The sequence below is a fragment of the Lepidothrix coronata genome, unplaced genomic scaffold (genome assembly GCF_001604755.1).
Source record: "Lepidothrix coronata isolate B3197 unplaced genomic scaffold, Lepidothrix_coronata-1.0 Scaffold106, whole genome shotgun sequence".
Lineage (NCBI taxonomy): Eukaryota > Metazoa > Chordata > Aves > Passeriformes > Pipridae > Lepidothrix > Lepidothrix coronata.
In genome coordinates this window covers 1,587,201-1,610,527 of record NW_016690286.1, presented here as the reverse complement: position 1 = coordinate 1,610,527, position 23,327 = coordinate 1,587,201, and the positions used below count along the sequence as shown (strand labels likewise).

At 36.2% G+C, this 23,327-nt stretch overlaps 1 protein-coding gene across 1 annotated transcript in view; it reads right to left on the bottom strand.

Annotated features, from left to right (window-relative positions):
* Positions 1 to 23,327, bottom strand: part of DNAH11 (dynein axonemal heavy chain 11) — a 105,957-nt gene that overhangs the window by 24,619 nt on the left and 58,011 nt on the right. Inside the window, 4 exon segments of the mRNA XM_017823834.1 lie at positions 1,682 to 1,812; positions 3,033 to 3,054; positions 3,057 to 3,270; positions 17,826 to 17,927. Of these exon segments, the coding sequence (XP_017679323.1) occupies positions 1,682 to 1,812; positions 3,033 to 3,054; positions 3,057 to 3,270; positions 17,826 to 17,927 (469 nt within the window).

Here is a 23,327-nt window from a genome sequence, read left to right as displayed (position 1 = left end):
AGAAGGGAGAGAAAGCTTGGGCAATTTGTCCAAAACTAGATACTATTTTTATTTATCCTTTTTTACATATTTTCTCTTTTGACAATCTGAAACTGTGCAAGCACTCTAAAGACTCTGAGTAGTATTTGAGACCCATTCAGAAATGCTTCAGGAGTATCTTTGACTTTATATTAGAATAAACACCACATTTTTCAACACAAAAAATCTAGCTTGTTGATGTGTTGTTTGCAAACAAGACTATAAGAGTCTTTCAGAAAAAAATAAATTCATATTTGAACATAAACAATAGCATAGCATTTTAGTTCATCAGATGAAACATTTGATGAGGTTACCAAGTGTACTCTCATGTAACCACAAAGCAACATTATTATTTAGGTTGGCAGCTGCATAGAAGACTCAAAAATCACATTGGAAGTTTCTGTGAAAAGTGATGGAAGACATCACAGACTGAAATTCTCTTGCACCGAGTACAAGCTTCTTTATTTTTCCTATTATCATCCTGAAAATGTGTATCTAAAGGTATCTAAATTCGATCTTAGGAAATATTTTTGTTGACATTTTCTAAGTTTGACAATAATTTTTCAAAATCTAGGGGAAAAAAGTGGCATGTGAATGAAAAATGAGATTACAGACACTCCAAAAGGGTCAGAACACAAGGTTACCCTCCCTTGTACCATCTACCACTCCTGCCGCTGCAACATCAGACCAGAGAAAACAAACTAACTCAGCTTTGAATTTGAATCTCCTACTTGAAGGCCCACCTACAAACCTCTGGGGTGGGGCTCACAAGGCTGGCAGAGCTGTAGTCCTTTCATTGGGAGGGGGAGATCAGAACAGTCCCTGAACTGGGGTATTTGGAGCACTCACACGAGAAATGGGGTATGTGAGTTTTGTTGCTAACAGCCTATGTTTCTAGGTAAAACTGAGGAGACATTAGCACCACCATGACATCTGCCTCAATGGATTTGTGAGCATGATCAACTGGACTGGTTTGATGCATGGAAGACTGGCAATACCAACGTAAGCCATCTTTGGCTTACTCATTTCTGCCCTTCTGCCCTAGGTTCTACCATATTAGTTTTTCCTCAGTAGCTTTACTCGTTTGTTTTGGTTTGGGTTTTTGTTTGTTTGTTTGTTTTTGGCTTTGTTTCTTATTTTTTCTTTTTAAACCAGTTCACTGATTTATTTCATGGGGTGGCCCAAAAAGCAGTTATGGCAATTCACTGCAAAGCAGAGGCATAGCTTTCTTAAGCTGATTTTGCAGCTGGAAACCCCTATATTGTTAAAACCAAATCTAGCCTGTAATTTCCAATATTTTCCCTTTTGCTACAGATGCCTAACAAGAAAATTAAATACTTTCTTTTCTTTTGAGCCAAACTATAATATTTGCTTGTCCTTGTTTTAATCCTTTTTTGAAGTAAAAAAAAGTAAAGATTTCCACTTTAGTTTGAGAAACACACACGTCTGTACTGTATTTTGAGTTCAATTTGCAAACTCAGAATTTTGCTATCTAATCAGATGCAGATATAAACATTTTAATATCCACTCATCACCAGTTTTTAGTCATTGCATTTTAAAAAGAAATAATTTATTTCATGAAGTGTTATGAAGCAGTAAGCAAAATGTGGCAATCAAAGCAATATAGATCCAGTTGTCATGGAAAAATTATGATTACTCAAACATACGTACCTTCCCTTTTTAACTATATGTCTTCCAAGCAGGGGATCAAGTATGGGATCAATAGATTCACCCATGTTTTCAATTAGTACAGTCTCATCAAAAGCCAAAGCTCTTTCAATAGTCTTCAGAAAACTTGACCTGAAAAAATAAATAAATAAACTCCTCAAATATTAGATAAATGCTGGTTATCAAAAGATTTCATTTATATAACAAAAATGTAGAAGTTTTCATAAAAGAGCATTATTAACCCATGCAAAACTGTTCACAAAGAATTTCCTAGTGGTTGAGAGTTTGACAGTCTTGAGTTCAACATTTTTCTACCTATGCTCTTGCTAGTCCTCATATTAAACAAAAAATATATTGCTGAGGCTTTTCTTATAAGCAAATATGAGGGTACAGCCCCACATTGAAGATACTGGAATTAACATAGAGATGTTGGGGGAGCACATATATATTTCATCTTTTGTTATTATTTTTACATTTTATGTTTTTGTGTTACAGCTTTTGGTATATCCTCATCTAAACAATAAATACTTTCTCGAAGGGTTATCTGAATAGCTTGGGAGAACGCTGTTTCCACAGGCATGGAAAAAGGAGTAGATAAAAATGTAAGGATAAGTAAGCAGACAATACAGCTTCACATAGCAGGGTATTACAGGGTATAAATGGAAAAATCACAATTATTTGTACGGGTTGGAAAAGAATGAAAAACAAATCAAGGCAGGTGAGGGAAAAGAGCTCATCCAAAGCAGATGGGTTAGATGATTAAGATGTATTTAAAAAATCAGGCATTGCTATGAACATTTACTGTGTTGTGTAATTGTGTGTTATATCTGGAATTTAGTACAATAAACTTTGAAATGGAGCATTATCTCCCTAAATCTAAGTAAAGATAAGAAAATATATGAACAGATCAATTACATGCTAGTGCTATCAACTTACATATAACTCAGTAATATTTTGCCTTGGATGCTGCACAGTGGGTTGAGTCTTTCCCTCTGTGAGGTGCACATGCTGTGTTCTGCTAACTAAAGTGTACAGGATAAGTAAGGTCATATCATCCGGCTTTACATCTTAACGATTGAAAAAGCAATTTACTCTTCAAAAGAAGTGCACCTCAACCTCCACTTTCTTTCCAACCTCCACTTTATATCCTCCCCAACACTTGCAAATAGCAAGTTTCCTTTCAAGCAACTTTTTAAATGGAAAATGATGCTATGGATAAATAAGCTGAGTGTTGCAATATTTCAAGTCTTTAGGTAAGTGCATTCCAACAAACACTAATCCCTTACAAAAATTAGGGGAACTTGAGGGCAGTAAACATGAAAACCAATTCTTCAGTGCGCACATACCCTTTCTGTCCTAGACGTATGACTTAAGGTCAGCTCCGCATGTATTCTTTATCCATTTAATTCCCTGTTGCTGGGGATCTATCATCAGAGGTCAGCACTCGCAGTTTCTTAGAGAAGTGGCATTTTCTGTTGGCATCCTATCACCAGGCAGTCTCTCGTTACTCCATGCTGCAATCGTAGCATCATCCGTCAATGTGGCAATTGGGTCCAGGCCCTCCATCACAGGAAAAGGAACCTTCTTGAATCAGAGTGGAATATAATCATCCAGCAAGGTTACCAAGTAGCAAGACATGACTCAGTGCAATGCACAAGAAAACTGGGCTAATATAAATTAAAGTAAGGCAGAAAAGTAAGAAGGATCCCTGTGGAGTTTCAAATGCAAAAGAATGTTCTAGGAAATGTGATGAGAAGCAGTTTATCATATTTATAACAGATTCAAAAAACCATGTTTTCTCTTAAGATATTCACTTCATAAAAATATTTAGAGTTCAATGATATTAGAAAACCATGGTATATTATAAATTTCAGTGTATCCTGATAGTGCAAATTCAATACTTATGTATGCTCTCAAGCAGCTATTTCTGGAACATAAATCAGTATTTATCCACACAAAAATTATAAAAACAGGATTCCCAAGGCATCTTATTAATATAGTTCAGCTATGCTCAAAAGCCAGAGAATGGGATGATCTCTGAGGGCAGAGGCAGTGGAGCTCCCTGTGGGGTGCCAGGTACAGCAATGCTCTTGTGTGAGTGCCTGTTCACTAAGCAGGAAGCTGTGATAGAGCAGCCATCAGACAGTGATGCTTGTTGGATGCTACACTGTCACAGGCATTTACAAGGAGATGAAATCAAAAAGAAATGGACCATCTGAAATCAGTGCTTATTGAACAGGTATGGGTGGGAAGGGAATTGCCTAATGCAGAGTAAGAGAGAGTGAATAACTAAGTTGGAAAAAACAAAAGTGGCTCATGGAAGCATAACAGAAGCTCTATACCAGATGCCTGGAATTGATCTTTTACTTGCTGAAGCAAAGGGCAAACCCCCACCAATTCCTTCATGGTGTTATCCCAGACTTCCTTATTTGTGGGTTTTGGATTGAATTCAAAACCTATAAATAAAGGAAAACATCATCAGTATTAAGCCTGAACAATCTTCTATCCCATTCAGAAGTGTCTTAAAAACTCTTCCATCAAAATTTTCCTCCTCCCTGGACATGTCTAGTCCTCAGACCAGAGCTCCAGACTAGACTGGAGCATCTTTTAAAAGTACACACTGAAACAAAATAACCCATGTATATGGGTGGTCGTTTAAATTAAAAGCATTACATATATTGAATTTGAGCCAAAACTGCACGATTATTAGTAATAAGAATGGCACCACACCTCTAGTGCAGTTTCTGTGGCACAATGTGATATTATTACAAAATGCATACCACCTTAAATTGTCTAACCCTTGATTCTATTCCCTGAGCCCCAAATAAACCTAATTTTTGATGAATTTGCTGAAAATATAGGAACAAAAGTCCCAACAGGCATACACTGTCCTCTGCAAGCATGCAACATATCTATCTTCCATGTGTAATACATTCATCTAAATATATCAAAAGACTGAAAACATGATTTGTTTTATCTCTGGACTGTAAGGCAAGTAATACAATCATTTCTATGAGCTGAAATACTTCCTTGTGAAAAACACTAGCACTGGGGTGTTATCAGGGTTCCTAATATTAATTTTCACACAATGCAAGGAAAATATTTTAACATATAGATACATCTATTGTCACTGTATCTGCGCAAAGCTGATACTTCATGGCATAGAACAACTTGATGTTCCTTCTATACATGACTATTAATAAACAGTATGGAAATATAGGCAACACAGTGAATATAGGAAACAAGTAGGAAGAGGTGATGAGCATTTGCAGCAGCAAGGAAGAAAGGAATAGTCCAAAGCTTCACAAGTAAGGAGAAAGAGACAATCCTAAGGATTAAAACATCCATGCATTTACTGAGTACTATTAGTTTCTCCTGTGTACAGAAAAATGGGAATTATCGTAACTATATGCTCTTTCTGGACCTGAAAAGCTAAGCAGAATAGGTCTCTCTGTACAGGTCTTTCACTGTTACAAAGCTGTCATAAAGAGCAGACTTCAGCATTGAGAATTGGAAAGGGAAGGGACTTTTTTTTTTTGCCCAAGAGAACCTCTCTTTCTCTCATGCCACTCAGAATATACTTGTAATCTAAAGAAAGTATGTGTGTGTGCATGTATATATATATATATACACATACATATATATATACAGATATATATACACACACATATATATATTAGTGCATATATATACATACACGTGCATATATACATATACTGAAAACAAATACCAGATCTGTACTTCAAATTTTTGAAAGATAGCAACTTTAACAAAGCAGGTTCCTGAGACTCCCATTTTGTCCAGTAAATTTTACTTTTTTCTGCCTTTAGAAAAGGAATACAGAAATGCCCCATCAGTTACTCTTTTGAGAAGGGTCCAAAATAAAAACACAAGTGCTGCTAGTAAGTAAGATACCACGACATAAAGTTTTCTTTTTTGCTTTGAGGTTTCCAATGGACTAACTCAAATACATGTTTTTCAGGCTTCAAAGCAAAATTGGAAAACATTATCTCCTGAGCAACATGGAAGTGACAGAATGTTTAATGTTAATCTCCACATTAAAAAGTTGAAGCACACAAAATACAGCAGGAGAAGTACTCTGTCAGCAAGAGATACACTTCCAAAGATTGCAAATGCTGGAAGCAATACATACTTTCTCGTGGTGATTTGAAACTTTTGAAGCTGAAAACAATAGGATAGAACTCTTCATCAAGCATTCTATCTACAGACTTTTTTCAGTAATCAGTTTTGTCTAGATCAGATACAGCTGGTATACTACTGCCAGTGCAAGGATTTCCAGCAACATTCAGAAAAGGCAAAAGAAAAAAAAAAAAGGAAAAGCTGTTTTGACCTCAATAAAGATGTAAATTCTACCTTTTTTTCCTCACACTTTTTTTTCCAAGGGAAGGACCAAGGCAGTAGAGTTGGTGTCCCTGCCCATGGCAGGGGGGATGTAACTTACATAATCTTTAGGATCCCTTCAAACCCAAATCATTCTACGAAGACTTGCAGGACTTTTTACTCTTATTTATCTGCCTTCTTTTACCTAATAGCTCCAGATGTTTTACTCAGTTAAGGCTGCAATGATTTGAAATTATAACAGGAGGAAAGATGATGGTGGACAAACACACAGGTCACCCAGAGAGGTTGTAGAATTTCCATGGTGCTGGACAACCTGGTTTAACAAATCCAGTTTGGGTAGTGGGAGTGGATTATCTCAGATGGTTCCTTCCAGTTGCAATGATAGTATCAAAGTTCTTCATATATTTTTTTCCCTACAGAGAAACCCAATTTCCCTTGTGCACTCTGCAGAGGTTATCTTAACCACACTTACCCTGGAATATTTTGTATGAATAGTCAGGAATGGTCTCAAATATTGATGATTTCTTATAAGTAGCTATGTGGAAAGCTGTCATTTTATTCCAGTTATGTTATAAAGACAGCCCACCATCTATTTAAAATGTCAAAATGGTGGCTAAAGGATTTCAGAAAAATGAATGCATCTTCTTTAAAGAAAGTTTATGTTAAAGACATGAATCATCTCTTTTTCAACTGGGATGTGTGCCATGACATAAACCCCAAACTAGCAGTATTTGGCACATTAACCTTTGATTGTTCTGTGTATGCAATTCCCAGCAAAGGAATGAATGTATGCATGAATGCATGTTCAAATAGCTTCAGCATGGAAAGGAAGGTAAAAATTGATCATCCATTAGAGTCATCTTCAAACTGATAAAATTCTAGATGTAAAATTTGAATAGACTGCCATAACATCTCTTCTTTGTTTGTCTTGTTTGAAATACTTCAGATAAAATAGTTTCACAATTTATTCACTTCAATCAGGGAAACCTCAGGAAATCATTCTCCAGTGAGTAGAGGAACTGAAGGAAAGCAAGGGCCAGGATGAAAGAAGGAAAGCACTTTATAAGGACTGTTCTTTACCCATAAAGACATTTGTCTGTATGTCCATACAGACATTTGTTTTTCAGAGCAATGACAGTAATCAAATAATATTTTTCCAGTCCTTTATATGATGCAATAAAATATCGATGAAAATCTCTGAATAGGATGTATCCTCCATACTTCATATAATTTTGTGTTAAATGCTTGCTTTTTGTTGGTGTCAGCTGCCTAAGAGCTTAAATAATACTCTTAGATGTGCTTGTTCTTGAAAGTTGTACAAATTATAAAATCAAATAACAACTCACTCTCATTTAAAATATAATTTTCTATGTGTATGCAAACAAAGTAACAAACTAATTGTTAAATTTTTTATTCATTAAGTATTTTCCGTTGATATTTTTCAGAAAAATCAGAAATATTTACTGAAATAGTTAAACATCCTACCTTGTGAAGACAGACACAGAATTCTATGATCACAGAAGACTCAGACTCTTTTGTTATAAAAGAGGAATATAAAGTAGCCACTAAGAAAAAAGAAGTATCTTTAATCAAAGTATGTGGTTAAAAGAGCTATCATGTAAATGTTTCACAGTGTAAACACAGGAACTTGGTGTGTGAAGGCCTCCTAAACCCCAATTCCATTCATAAAATATGCCCAACAAATTACATGTAAAGGACCATTCCTGTTGAAGGCTCTAACAGCAACCTTTGCAATATAGGAGTTTTGTTTTGAAGTGCTTTAGACATCCATTTTTGCCTACAGAAGTTATTGAATTTTTCTTTAAATCATTAACTGAAGGCAACAAGACAATAAAACCATTAATTTACAAGAGGGCTTTTTGATTTATCCATTCTCTCTTCTTGTTGTCACTAACTGGTAAGTCATAAACAATAAAGAGCACCCACCTCATTCTCCAAAATAGCTTTGAAATTTGAAGATTTACTAAACATAGAATGATTGTCTATTTAAATCTTCAGTAATTTTACCATACCAGCCAAGCACCATAAATCACTAGTGACATTGGCTAACAAGAGTTTAAGAGTTGGAACATGCAGTGTAATAAATTTCCAGACAGTTAAAAATCACTATAATTTTATTCTAATGCATTATAGATTGCCTGTAATGTCATCCTGGCCGGGGTGACCCATTTCTAATTTTGAACAGCTGTTCGGCTCGGGAGTTAGTTAATGATTAAATATAAATTGCCTGATTTATTAGTCTGAATGGCTGAGCTTCCAGGTCAATGCTATATAGACAAAATCATCAGTCTTGATGCTTTTCAGAAGTTAACTGTCTCCTCTTCTAGTCAAAAAGAATTTACTCTCAGAGGAAAAGGCTTGACATTCTCAATTAATCCTTTAAAATATTTTCCCCCTTAATTTACAAAATAAAATCACTAATAAAACTTCAGATTTTGGAGATAAACTTCCTTTAACAATGTGTAAATCTTCAAATCCAGGACCTGGAGACTAGCTGTGGGTGAAGGCCATTGACTTCCACAGAGCTTCCAGAGGATTTGGAGGTCTGCAAGGTCAGACCAATAGGGACCGTCTCAGGTGTACTGGGGCAAACAAAAGTTTTCATGTGCAGATCATACATCACCTTCACTGTTTTTCTCCCAAAGAAAAGATTATTTATATATTTTACATTTCTAGCATATTAATTTCAAAATCAGGTAAAAAAATTTATCTGCATTGGGTTTTTTGGATAGCTTTATACTCTTTCAATAGTTTTTTCCAAACTGATTTAATCTTGATTTCTAGCCTCTGCTGAGAGAGTTGCAGAAACAAAGATATACACACTCTGAACTTAGAAAGCAAGGTCACAAGGATTTTAAGAAATCCAACTTAAAATATTTGTTCAGACTGCTTTGGGAACTCACACAGTAGTGTGAATATTCTTTGTATTTTCTATTTCCTGTCATATACACTTATTTGTCAAAAAGGACATTAAAATTCTAGATGTTGAATTGAGACAGCATCATTTCTGTAAAGACCTAAGAGAGACTGCTCAGCAATGGTGGCAATGCTGCGGCTGACTTGAATGGTTACTGGCTGTTAAACAGGCACGTGTTAGCTTTAATGATGTTTGTCTGCAAATAAAGCTAATAACCACACTGAAATATATATAATTTTAACATAAATACATTTCATTCTTATTTCAAAATTAATAGTTTCTGTAAGAGAGGAAAAAACCAAAAGCAATCAGCAAATAATATCTGACCGGTGCCTTCCACTTATTTGCAATCTAAAGTGCAATAGGGGCAGATGCAGGGCGACTCCATCTTGACCTAGAGGATTATTCAGTCTTTCTGCTCATTAACTAGAAGCTGCCCAGGCTGTCACAATGTGTTCACAGTTGTATAGAAATGTAGTGACTTAGTTACCAAGATTTCTCTCTAGCAATCATGCCAAAATCAGTTTCTCAGCAATACTTGATTTTTAGGAGATAAAATTATGGTACAGCACATTTTACTTCTCAGGATTTTGTTGTGAGTTTATTTGTGGTTTGGGGTTGTTTGGTTGGGTCTTTTTTAAAAATTTAAATGATTTCTAATAAGGGTCACCTTGTCACCTTTGTCATCCCCCTCCTGCCTTGGACTCCCCCAGCCTTTTTCCCCACACAGTGTTCAAAAATTTAAGTTTAACCTCACGCTCAACAGAACATTCCAACTATTTGAAAACTCACACTAGGATGAACATTCAGGCAAAATCTTTTTACATCAAGTCAGTTGACCAACCTGCTGGCTAGCTCAGTAATTTTTTTGTTCAGTTCACATCATCTTGACATTGGACTTTGTCTTCAACTGCTTTGTCGAGTGGAGATGTGAGCTTATGCAGAAAAGGGATGGGTAAATAGTATAGCCTAAAGCTTTTTTTTGGGGGGGTTTCTTTTTTTTAATTATTTTTATTTTTATTTTAAATAATATATTTTAATGACAATAGTTGTAGACAGTACCTTTAAGTCTGAAGGATGCAAACTTTAGAGGAAAGGTTTTTCTATTCTGTGTTCTTTCTGCAGCTCCTGGCACAATACTCTAACAACAATTTAGGTCAAAACAATGCGAGAACAGAATTATTATTTTCATTTTGTATATAGGCATGGTGACATAGGATGATTTAGCAATTTGTTCATGGGCAGACAGAATGGCTAGTGGCAGAAAACAGGCAGATCTCCTGCATGCTGATCTGCACTTTGGCCAAAGACCTTTTACAACCCTTCTACGCACCCTGCTCAGAAGGCAGCAACATGCCCCTGCTTTGCTTTCAGGGATTTCATACTTGCACATACCTCAGTGCAAGTTGCCTCAAACTGTTTTATTTCTGTAGAGTAACCACATAGCTAAGTTCCACTTTAGGACAAAATTTTCCTGTTTCAGGTTTAATGAAAGAACTCCAACAGCAGTAAGGAGTGCATACCTCCACAAAAGCTAGGTGATTTTGCAGGATCAAAGATTTAGATCTCTTCTGCCATGTTTGGTGCTTGAATTGGTGGTGTGCAACCAGGAAATTAAAAAATTATTTATAAATTAAAAATAAGAAGTGAATTGGCAAAGGGGGAAAGCTGCACCTTACAAATTAATACAGAAGGCTGACTTGATTTCTTTAGGGATAATGAAGTAGCCAATCCACTTTTTAATGGTGATGGATCTCAAACTGAGAGACTAATGAGGACTTATACTCAATAAGGGCATCTCACAGAGTTGGGCTGTAAGTAAAATTTCATCAGTCTAGCATTCAAGGCATAAAAAGAATGAACACAGTAACAGCTCTACTCTTTTTTAAGAGAGACTTATTTCTAGACATCTCAAGTTTGCCTGCATGATAACATAGATCTGACTATTGTTCAAGTACATTCATCCATCAAAGGCTCAGGTAGTAAAGATGAGAAAGTGAGACAAACAGCAAGGAATGCCCCAACATCTCTGTGGGATTTGGTTTTTTGATACATAATAGTCTCCTGTATCAGAGTACTGCTTATCCTATGATTTTAGAATAGGAAAGTTGTCACTACAAAAGACACCATTCCCTTTTGTTACTTTTTCATATCATGCAACATAAATAAAGTCTTGCAATAGCAGAATTACATATTGCATTTTATATCCCAGCACTCCAAATTCTATGGGATAAATCACATATTTCAAAAACGCTTGTCATTGAGAAAGTCAGTGCCAGGGAACTATGCTCCACAAATCACAGCAGAGAGCCATTACTCTCCATAGCAAGTCTGCTGGACAGTGCCCTTGTATAAACCTTTTCAGACACAGTGTATGTTAAATTCTCTCATATATTAATATCAATGACTGTAATGATAAATAATACAAATTGCACCACATCCACAAAAAGGATGAACTTGTCCTAACTTTTTAGCCTTAACACTACTAAACTTTACTTCTCTTCTTTTTTTTTGCATAGTCTAGACATACTTATTGTAATACACATGTGAATATAAAATCATAATTCTCACAAATATTTTTATCAGATAACTAGTCTCATGAAGAATGGAAATCTGATTTATTTTCACACAAAATCTTATAAAACAATTTTGAAGACGTAAATTATAAATTATAAAATAATTGTAAAGAAACAATCTTTTTTCCTATTTCCTAACCATATTTTCATTCAATTTACTGTAAATATATAGCAATCGTTGGACTTTATGGTATATTAAAACTTTAACATGCAAGAAAGGATTAGTAGGCATGATCTCCCACAGAGTATCTTTAATCATCTTTAAAACTTTTAAAATGTTTAAAATTACATACTGTACTGGTACCAGCCTGTGTATACTTGCCATTAAATAAAATTACTGTAACAATATTTATTATAATGTTGCCCATAGAACCATAGAAAAATTTTGGTCAGAAAAGACCTTAAGATCATTGAGTTAACCCAGCACTGCCAAGCCCACCACTAAACCATGTCCCTAAGTGCCACATCTACATGTCTTTTAAATATCTCCAGGGATGGTGATTCATCCTGGGCACCCTGTTCTAGTTTTTCAGAACCCTTTTTGGTGAAGAAAGTTTTCCTAATATGCAGTCTAATCATTCTCTGACACAACATGAGGCCATTTGCTCTTGTCCTATTGCTTGTTACTTGGGAGAAGAGACCGACTCCCACCTCACTACACCCTCCGTTCAGATAGACAGCAAGAAGGTCCCTCATGAGTCTCCTTTTCTCCAGGCTAAACACCCCCAGCTCCCTCAGGTGCTCCTCATATGACTTCTGATTCAGACCCTTCACCAGCTTTGTTGCCCTTCTGTGGACACTCTCCAGTACCTCAATGTCTTTCTTGTTGTGAGGAGCCCAAAACCGAATACAGGATGTGAGATGTAGCCTTATCAGTGCTGAGTACAGGGGGGCAATTGCTACTTTGATCCTGCTGGTCACACTATTTCTGATACAGGCCAGGATGCCATTTGCCTTCTTGGCCACCTGGGCACACTGCTGGCTCATGTTCAGACCGCTGTCAATCTGTATCCCCAGGTCCTTTTCCATCAGGCGGATTTCCAGTCATACTGCCCCAAGCCTGTAGTGTTGCATAAATTTGTTGTAACCCAATAGGTTCCAAGTGCAGGGCCCAGCACCTGGCTTTTTTGAATATCATACATTAGGCCACAGCCCATCGATCCGGCCTCTCCAGATCCCTCTGCAGAGGCTTCCTACTCTCCAGCAGGTCAACACTCCCTCCTGATTTGCTGTTGTCTGCAAACTGACTGAGGATGCACTCAATTCCCTCATCATTTCTCATTTAAAGATATATTCTGGAACCCATGAAAAGTGAAAGGAGATCAGTTTAACTGTGCTGCCCAGACTGAAGATTTATTATTTATTACTAACTGCTGGAACAATTATCATCACTGAGAATTGCTGGCCACAAAAACTTCCATATGAAAAATATGTACAACTCTCCTTCCCTCTCTCTCTTTGCCAACAGAAAGAAGCTGATTTATGAGTCAGGGAGCACAGAGAATCCATGAAAGCAGGACCAGAGGTCACTAATATCTGATGCTCTGCCTTCAAGTTTATTCTTTAGAAAACTGATAGAGGAAGATAGAAAGAGAGAGGGAAATAAATGACTGGAAGGGAAAAGGGCAAGAAATGAACTGAAGGGGCAACTTCCCACAGACTGGATACAGTCAGCTGACAGCCCAGATAGAGAGATACAGAAGAATGTCCATATAGCGAGAGTGACTTTCCTTTAATATTATGAGAATTCTTGTGTTTATGGACTATGTAAGCACACAGCTCAAATAAGGAAAAAGAGCTTTCTACAGGCTGATGGGGTACACAGGATTATCAGCAGCTAAGGTAAATAAAATCTAGGTAGTTGTTGCTAAGAATTGCCTGCATGGTTCTTTTTTTTTCCAGAAAAAAATACAAGTTTGCCTTCCCTTTATACTAATTTAACAGACTTCCTTACACAGTGAATCTCACCTTTAAAAGTTGGCCTGACACAAGCCAGCTGGAACAGGTTGCATAGGGCAAGGGTGCACATTACCAAATACTGAATGAAGAATTAAATGAAGCAGATCGAGAAGTACCATGGTTGGAAAAATGGAGCTGCTGAACTTTGCTAGATGTGAAACTCTCTAGAAAAATCGAAGAATACGGATGGATATGTATACAGCATTTCATTCTAACTTTAAAAATGGATGACAGCAAAATGTCAATTTTTCATGATGAATTTGCATATTTTTATCAGCTCATTCTGGTTAATGCTACTGCTGTACATAACATTCCTCCCCATGAAACATCATGTTGTACATCATGTTCTTTAGCATATGGATTAATACAAGTTTTCAGCTGAGGAAGTCAGAGCTGATTTTTAAATGTAAGGTTGAACAGTGCAGTTCAGGACAATTGAATAGGGATGAAAATCTACAGACAAATTTATTCACTGTTGACCATGTTGTGCATGTTTAGATGGAGAAAAAGGCTGAGCCCAGAAAGCAAAGTGGAGACTGTGAAATGCCAGCTGTAACTACGTTTAAAACAAAAGTGTTTGCTTTCACGGAGTTAATGAGTGTCAACTCTGTTAAAAAGCAAAATGCAAAGACAGGAAAGGATACTGTTCTGTATTCACCAGCCACAGAGTCGCAGAATATTCTGAATTGGAAGGGATCCACAAGGATCATTGAGTCCAACTCCAAAATGAAGGGCCTGTACAGGGATCGGACCTGTGACCTTCCCGTCATTAGCACCATGCTCTAACCAACTGAGCTAACATTTAGGGCCATCACTGACACTTAGGACCATCAGTCTGCAGAGCTCATTCCATCTACTGAACCCTACTAATGAACTCAGCCTCTCATCATTCTCTAACATTTCACAGGTAGGAAACTGGGCACTAACCATCAGAGGAAATGCATCTGTCAGTCACAGAATACTCTACATGTGAAGTGGGTATTACACCCCCAACTTGTTGTAATTCTTCTATAATAAACTTTCTTCTAAGATTAATAGATTGTTTGAAGCTCTTGTTGCAAGCTCTGGTTTGCAAGCTAACCTGCAATTTATTTTTTTTCCTTCTCGCTGAGAGTCCTGTGGAAACTATCAATGGCTTTTATGAGCATGTGCCTTCACGTTATGCACGCACTTACAGATGCTTTGATCATTTCTAGTCTGCCATACAGCTATTAGATAAAATTAAACATGTAATTAAAATTAGCTTACTTCAATCACTTTCAAATATTTTCTTTAAATAACATTTTAAATTCTCTCAGCTAACAAGGAATTACATGGTTTTCATTCCGTAAGAACAATAAATACATAAATCACTGTTAGTTCAAGTGTATGTAAGCTTCTGCACAGCAGACCCTGTTTGGATATAGCATATGTATAGGTAAGCAGCTTGTAGAAATTAGTAACTTCAATCATCTCACAAATGGAAAAAAGCATGACACATTAGATAAGCATCCTATTCCTAGCTGGAACTTGCAAGGCACTTGAATGAACAATATTTTGCATTGGCCTATGCAAAGAATTGCACTGTAACTGAGGCTTTCAAAGTGAAATAATTAGAGGCTGTATAGTAGAATACTTAAAAATGGTGACTGTATATTCTTCCTGAAAGATAACATGCAATATGTGGGCCCCAAGAAGCAAATATAGAAATGACCAAGAGGAATAATTAGCCTTAAAAAAATATTTGTCAATAATCTTCAGTAAGGAAATGGTGGATTAAGACAAAATTACGTAAGTGCATAAATTTTTTAAGGGTTTTCATATATAAAAACTGAATCTCTTCTTGGCATCTTCAAAATTCTGAGCTAAGTCACAACTCAGTTACAAAAAGCAAGTCAAAAGCAAGTTTTCCTGAATGACATGTATGCAGGAGTTTTTACTATATAACACTCTCTTACCACTTGCTCTCTTTGGGATCACAAATACATTTTAGCATACATAACATACACTGCACACACAAGTATTTCCTTTTTATTCTTCCACTGAAATTCATCTTCTTGCAAAATATTACTTGACAAACTAAATTTCTGTTTTATTTTTGGAATCATAAGACGGTATAGGCTAGAAGGTACTCTCAGCTCAATACTGGCCTGACTTCAAAGTTTTCTTTAATTCTTCACAATCAGCTCCACATCTTCTCTAAGCCACTAATGAATGAACAGCAATCAAGAAGTAGTCATAAAAAGTTCAAATATATACTATTTTGCATTTATCACTACCAGTGAATTTGACCAACTATGGAGTTATTCATTCAACAATATGAGCTCATAGCTCTGGAGCTTATTATTGTTATGAGTAATATCTACTGGAGAATTGAAAATTACAGCTACAGTTCCTTTAAAAAGTTCATCAGGTGGATCAGCTAGGGTATGAATCAGTTATAAAAATAATATTTTTAATAGGATCCTCCCACCATGTAAGCAGAATCCTGGTTGAACACGCAGTGACTAGGAAAAATATTAGTATTAAATGACAGCATGACAACTGTTGGCCTAACACAGGAAACAGATTACTGCAAAGGAATTGCAGCTTTGTCTGTGGTGCAGAATTCTTCCTACTAGGAACTAGGCATAGCGGAGAGAAAAATCGCTATTAACAACCTTCAGAAAAATTCATGAGGAGAGGAAAGGGGAAGTAAATAAATATAAAAACACAGGATGATTCAAAGTTGGAGGCTTGACTGAACTGCAAGGTCAACTAAACCAGGAAAGGTTTCTTTGAGATACTGTCAGTCAAAGAAGAGAGATGTATTAGTGCTCTTCTCATAGGAACACATTAAAAGAATAAAACATTTCATAAGTTTCAGGGGTGACTGCTGTGAATTAAAAATAAACAAAAAAAAAAATCTCCCCAAAACACCACTAAAAGGCTATTTTTGTCTAAAAGTAAGTGTTTGCACTTAATAAACATACATCAGTAGAGATTTGTGAAATAAAAAAAGAAAAACCATGACTCTTCTGTAAAGCTGTCTTTTAGCATAGATACAAGCTTCCTTAGGGCAGATGCATTTTGACCTGAATGGGCAACTCCAAAGTCACACAGCTAAGGCTGTTTCATATGGTAGCCAAATATCTGCTATAGGTGATGATGGGATTTTTGGGATGGAGGTCAGAGGGGTCAGAAGAGGAAGTGAAATGGTAAAAGCCATCTTTGTTTACCCATTAAAACTGCATCAGTAACCCGTCAGAACAAGAAAAAAATGGATACTACAACAGCAGGAGAAAAAACAGGAAATTGCTTAAATAAAGAATGAAATTCTCAAATAACCATAACTCACAGGCTTCCAAGAGTTTCCAAAGAAGTGAATCTCAGTCATTCTTTTAAATTGTTAATTCAAGAGAAAACAGTAAGAATAATCCTGACACTACAGATTTGTTCAGCCTTCGTTTATTGCTTGATGTCTTAAATTGTGAGATTTCAGATCTAAATATTACCAACAGAAAAAGTCTTAAGCCAAGTCAAAGTCTTTTAAAACTAAATAATGTCATAGCTTTTGAACCATTTGAAGCTTTCTTTGCTAAGTGACAGTAATTAGCTTGCAGCAGAAACTCCTTCCACCCACAATCTCTGAAGATACTATGTCTTTGTATCAAGAGTGCTTTGTGTTGTGGTTGCTCCATTAAATGAATACTTAAACAACAAATAATCTCTCTCAAAAGTTCAATAGCTACTTGATGGCAAGTGTGGTCTTCAATTCAATAATTAACTCACAAGACACTTGTCAGTAAAAGACTAACCAAAGTTTCCAATTCCATGTGCATGTGTGCGCCCATGTGTATATGCATTTGTGGGCCTTTCAAAAAATCAAAGGAGATTTGGTGTTGTTTAATGACAAACATTAACACAAATAAGCATGAACTTCTAAAGCCATTTCTGGAAGTTATTCTCATACTCCAGTAGGCCATTACTCACATAAACACTTGGTATTTATTCCCTGTAAAAATCACAGCCAGTTGCTTATATTAACTATCATTTCAGCTTACTAATCTATTGGTTATAGTGTGCCTAGGTGGTTTTGAGGAAATTCAATCATTTTGGATAAACAGTTCATGTGCTACTACCCAAACCATGGAATGTTCTTCAGTACATTTGGGGGAAAATAGTGAAAATCATAATGAGAGCACATCTTTAATGTTTTAACTATAAGGTAATAAAATCAATAAAATTAAAATACATTAACAAAAATAAATAAATAAATAAAACTAATGAAATTAGGTGTGCTCAAGATGTTAGAGAAGGAGACTTATTAATCAAGTAGTACTTACAAGAAGCTTTTTCCTGACGGCTTCCAGTTTTTCTGTAGCTGCTGCTAATTCAGTGTGAGCCTGAGCCAGCGCCCAACATTTTGGTTCTGCCTCATGATACACCTTGAAAAAGACACACAACACAGGTACATTAGACAAGACATTGTCTCACTTTATTACAAAAATTATCAGTGACTTCTGATGAAAGACTTTCCGATAATCCTAGTAATCTTTCTTTACATATATTTGCTTTAGACTCCTCTGTCTAAGCAACAGTGGGACACACAGAGATTTCTTTTTTTACTGACTTAAAGACTACAGCAGATTTTATTATAGTTTATAGAAGAATATCTTAAGCAGAAATGAATGCACCCTTAGTGGGTCTACTCTCCAACTAAAATTAATTTACATGTACCACTTTCATGGTTTTAGAACACATGTGATAATCAGTCATTAAACTTGAGTAGACTTCAAATAAAATTGATAAGTTTTTTACTATTTTGTAATTAAATGATATTATGCTATAATACTAGGATGAATGGAGAAATCCTGCTGCCAGGTGCTCAAGGGAATCGCAAATGATAAGCTCTATCTTACACTCCAGACAGCCAGACTCAGATGGATGTTTCAAGTGAAACATGTACATCTGGAGAATATTTCCCAACTGTTGCATCATGATGACAATTGAAAAGCCCTAGACAGCTACATCTTTTTTCCCACTTTCTACTAAAAATAAATACATGTGTACATACTGTTAAGCACTGAATACTTCCCACTTTATCAATGGTTGTTGTTACGTGCTCCCCAGAACACTAAGTTGAGCTTACTAAAATGATAAAAAAATTCAGTAAGAGAACTTCCTCCATCAGGGTCGGTTCAAGAGAGGAACTGATATATACATACCTCACTGAATTTTACTATATTGATGACCCTGGCACAGAGACCAGCTGCTGCAAAGGATTTTGTACGAACATAATTTGGGTTGAAATCTGGATCCTTCAAGTAATGTTCCTTGATGACTTTCAGACAATTCTGAGGAATATGCTCAGATCCTTCCAGAAGTTATCCTAAGGCATGTGGAGGACAGGGAGGTGATTCGAGACAGCCCACATGGCTTCACCAAGGGCAAGTCTTGCCTGACCAAATTAGTGGCCTTCTGTGAAGGAGTGACTACATCAGTGGACAAAGGAAGAGCTGTGGATGTTGTCTATCTGGACTTCTGTAAGGCCTTGGATTCAGTTCTCCATGTTCTTCTCTCTAATATGGAGAGATGTGGGTTTGACGACTGGACTGTCCAGTGGTTAAGGAATTGGCGGGGTGGTCACACCCAGAGAGTTGTGGTCAATGGGCTCAATGTCTGGACAAGAGGTGTCCTTCAGGGGTTTGATATCTTCATCAGTGACAGACGGTGGGATTGATTGCACTCTCAGCAAATTTGCAGATGACACCAAGGTCAGTGGTGTGACTGATACGCCTGAGGAATGGGATGTTATTTAGTAATGCAGGATAGGAGACAAGGTAGAGTATCTGTACAAAAAAGCTGGGAAATATTAGGCCACTCCGTAGCCTATGCCATTGCAGTAGGTAAGCTGCAAGTGTTTCATGATCTATTCCTAACACCAAAGCTGAAAGTAAACAAAAAACACATGGCAGAAAGAGAGTGAAGATTTTTACTAAGATTTTGGGAGCCATGAACTTTTTTCCTTGCTTCTCCATTTTTCCCCTTTAAAGGGGATTTGCCTTTAGAAAATCAGAGGAAATACCCAGGAGCCAAAGGTCAGTTCAATGATGCACTGGAGCTTTCCCTAAACACTAAAACATTCACTCCAGTTTCTGGGTATAGGCAAGTATATCAAATTTGTCAAACCATCCTCCATCTTTTGCCAAATTTGCCTCTTTCTTTTAATTCCTCAGTTTCAAGTCTGAAACCATAGGCCTCAACAAGGGAGAGAATGGGAGAAAAGAAAATATCCTATATGAAAACACTGTACTTCCTTAATTTCAGGCTTGGAAAGTAAACAGACACCAGCTAAAAAAGCTTTATCAAAACACTTATTTTGACTTAACAGTGGCTTAGATCAGTGACTTTACATCAGCTATCTTCAGTTTTAAGTGAAACCTGAGTGTCTCCACAACTTTTTGAAACAATTTAATTATCTGTTTAAAAGCGGATTATGATTTCATTGGTACAAATTTGTCTCAGAGAATAACTCTGGAGGGTGTTCTGTATCATTGGCAATTACGTATTCAGAAGATTATCATACTCATTTTTAAAGATACATTGCCTGGGGCTGAAGTCAGTTATATTTGCTTGATTCTTATCCTCGTACCTCATGCTCATCTCACAGGCTCATTTCCTGTCACGTCTTGCTTAAACAAAGTCTAATTACAGAGAAAGAGGATATTACACTGATGAAGATGTTAATCTTTGGATCAAGCACTATACATTGGCAGTAACAAGCCTCTGTAAGAAGTTAATATCCTTACAAAACGTGTTTCTACAATTGTTGCAGGCATTTTCCATGTACACATTTATTAGATAGGACACACAGAGACACTGTCTGTGGAAATAACAAAGATTAAAAATCAATATGCATTACATTATAAATGACAAGTTACTAATCAAGTTAAATATTTCCTCCATCTCTTGTGATATAATTTTTAGGATGTAATTACCAATGTATCTTGGTTTGCATCTTAGCCACAACATATTTTTTTAATTAAATTGACACTACATAGTGCTTCTAATGTGCCATTTTTTTTTTAAATAAACATCTAACATGTCACACAAGTTGATTATATCTCTGTCTCTCTTTTTTCCTAATGCTTAGTTATGCTTTGCTTGCTGATGCCCAAAGAAAATATGCAACAAGATAATTGCTTTTTATGGGAAGAAAAATTAAACAGAACAGGTTGCAGATAAGCTTTAGGACAGTATTTCTCAAATCTACTACCCCTCAAGAAGGGAGGAAGGAGTTCGTCATCCCTGTTTCCAGAAGTTAAGTCCCCTTCATATCAATACTGCTACAGTATAGAGCTTTTGAATGATGGCTAAATTGTTAGAAAACAGTGTGCCCTTTGCAATCAGACCATGAGTAGAGTGACTCAAATATACCAAGCAAATAAAGAATGCACTTCAGCTGAGGGAGATAAACAAAGAAAAGCTCAATCCATCTTTCTTCCTAATCCTTGGCTAGTGTCACTATCACATATATACCTGCTTTGCACGTTTTCTTCCTTTAAAGGAGTAGGTTGTATTTTAAAAGGCAATGGCATATGCAACTTCATCTGTAAACCACTCTGGCAACATTCAGAGCACACAAATGGCTGGTAAAATGACAGTAGTGTTACTGCTGGCTATTTTAAAACCTAACCAACATCATGTTTATGGTAAGACCCTTGTTTATTGCTATACGGGTATGTGACTCTGCCATACTCTGCCATTTGTGGGGAATCCAGAGTGATCTCACTTTTCCTATGAGTCTGATCTAAACTGACTTCCATTCTTAAGTAATACTTCATTCCAAGTCAATACCTCCAAGGCATTTATTTGCTTAATGTTGTAAAAATCAAAAAGTCTTGTAAACTCCAGTTTGAAATTTACAGAACAGGAAAGCAAAAATAATTTTAAAGTGTGACACATTTTAATCAATTATGAAGAGTCTTTACAAATTACTTAGTTGGAAGATGTCTTCTCATTTGCTGGGTTTTCTTTCTTTTTGTAACAAAATATTATAGAAGATTAGTATTTAGAAACTATTGTCAGTCTTATGAAAGAGTTTTAGATTATTGTAGTGCAAAATGACACTTTAATTTCCAAGGAAAACATTTCAGAAGTGCAATAAAGCAATGGACAGTGGAGTACAGTAATTAATAGTGTCAGGTGCTGAACTTCATCCCAGAAACAAAGTGGCCCAAAGATGTGATTATCTCACAATAATCACTTTTATGTGTTTAACCTAGCTGCTTAATGAAGTAACTAGTTGTGGTAAGGGTGTATTTTGATCATCCAAATTCATCAGAAGCATATGGAACCATTACAGGAAAAGCATCACTGAAAAGCAGATGGTAGGATGTAGAACTTGCAAGTTTAACTATTTGCACTATTTGTACTTTAAACTTCATGACAATTTTTAAGTCCCATATAAGATATGGATCAGCAAAAGGATGAATTCCATAATTAGTATAATCCAGAGAAATAAAAAGGTCCTGATCCTCTCTTCATTTATGTTGGTAGAAAAAATCACTTTTCCCTCAATAAAATTAGGATCAGACACAAGGTCATTAGAAAGGTATTAAGCATCATCTAACAATAAATATTTAAGAAACAGAATAGAAGAAAATGAGAGACTATTTTGATTGCCAGACAATACTGTCTTCCCTCCTGGTCAGTATCTGGAAACTGTTTACAAAATTCTTGGCAACTTGAAGTTTCCACAGCTCAAAATCAGGCATTAAAAACTGTTACGAGTCAATCAGAACTTCTCCCTGCAGTATTGATAAATGGCACAATGTATATCAGATTTTGTAGCAAAATGCCAGAGTTGAATGAGCCCTTCAGACTTTAAAGGTAGAGGAATTTCAGTTTATATCATTCCATATGCCTGGTGCTTTATTTCAAAACCACGCTTGTAACAGTAGGTGGAAATTTTAGAGTCGAGATGAAATTTCTATTCATTCTGTGGCGAAGACTAAACCCTGTAAACCTCTGTGTTTCCGACATGGATGTTGATAACTGAACTGAGAGCAAAAAGGCTGAACTGAGAGCAAAAAGGAGATTCAACACTGATGACATATATTAATAGGAAAGCTATCATAATCTTAAGAGTTAAGGTTTGCACCTTGCAATATTGCGAGATGCTGGAATGAACTTCTGTATCAATTGAGTTGTTCAATTTACCTAGAGCCTCAAAGCCTTTAGAAATCTGAAGTGCTAAGAGATGACTCTTTGACCTTTACTGTATTACAAATAGGTCTGATTCTCAAGATCCACATCCATTAAATGCTTGAACGAGCTCAGTATTTATTGTTCTTTCATCTCATTAAAACAGCTAAAAGGTTGGGAAAAGGCATAATGTAAAGAAAGGTCAAGTGGTAATCACGGTGTGAAATGCTGTTACATGTGTAGGTATAATAATTCTTCAGACTTTATGCTCCCTGGAGAGGAAGTTGTTCAAAACTGTTCCCCTAAAAAGGTTTATTTTGTGCTAAATATAGTTCAACACCAGTAAATAGGGGAATTACACTGACCTTTAGCTCCTCTGCATCTGCAATGGCCTTTTCTTGGCTCACTTTCCCAGTCTGAAACCCTATCTTAGCAATCAAAGCTTCAGTATCTTGATTTTACAGTTGCAGTTCTGCCTCTTGAGAAGGAAGCTTGGATTTTTGATCTCCTACCTACAGGGCTAAAGGTAATGAATTATTCAGGTCATTAGCCATGGTTCTGAGGCCCAAAAGCTGAACTCAAAACAAAATTCATGTTTTGTGGGTGTCTATCAAAAGTGTTGCCTTTTCATTTTTTAG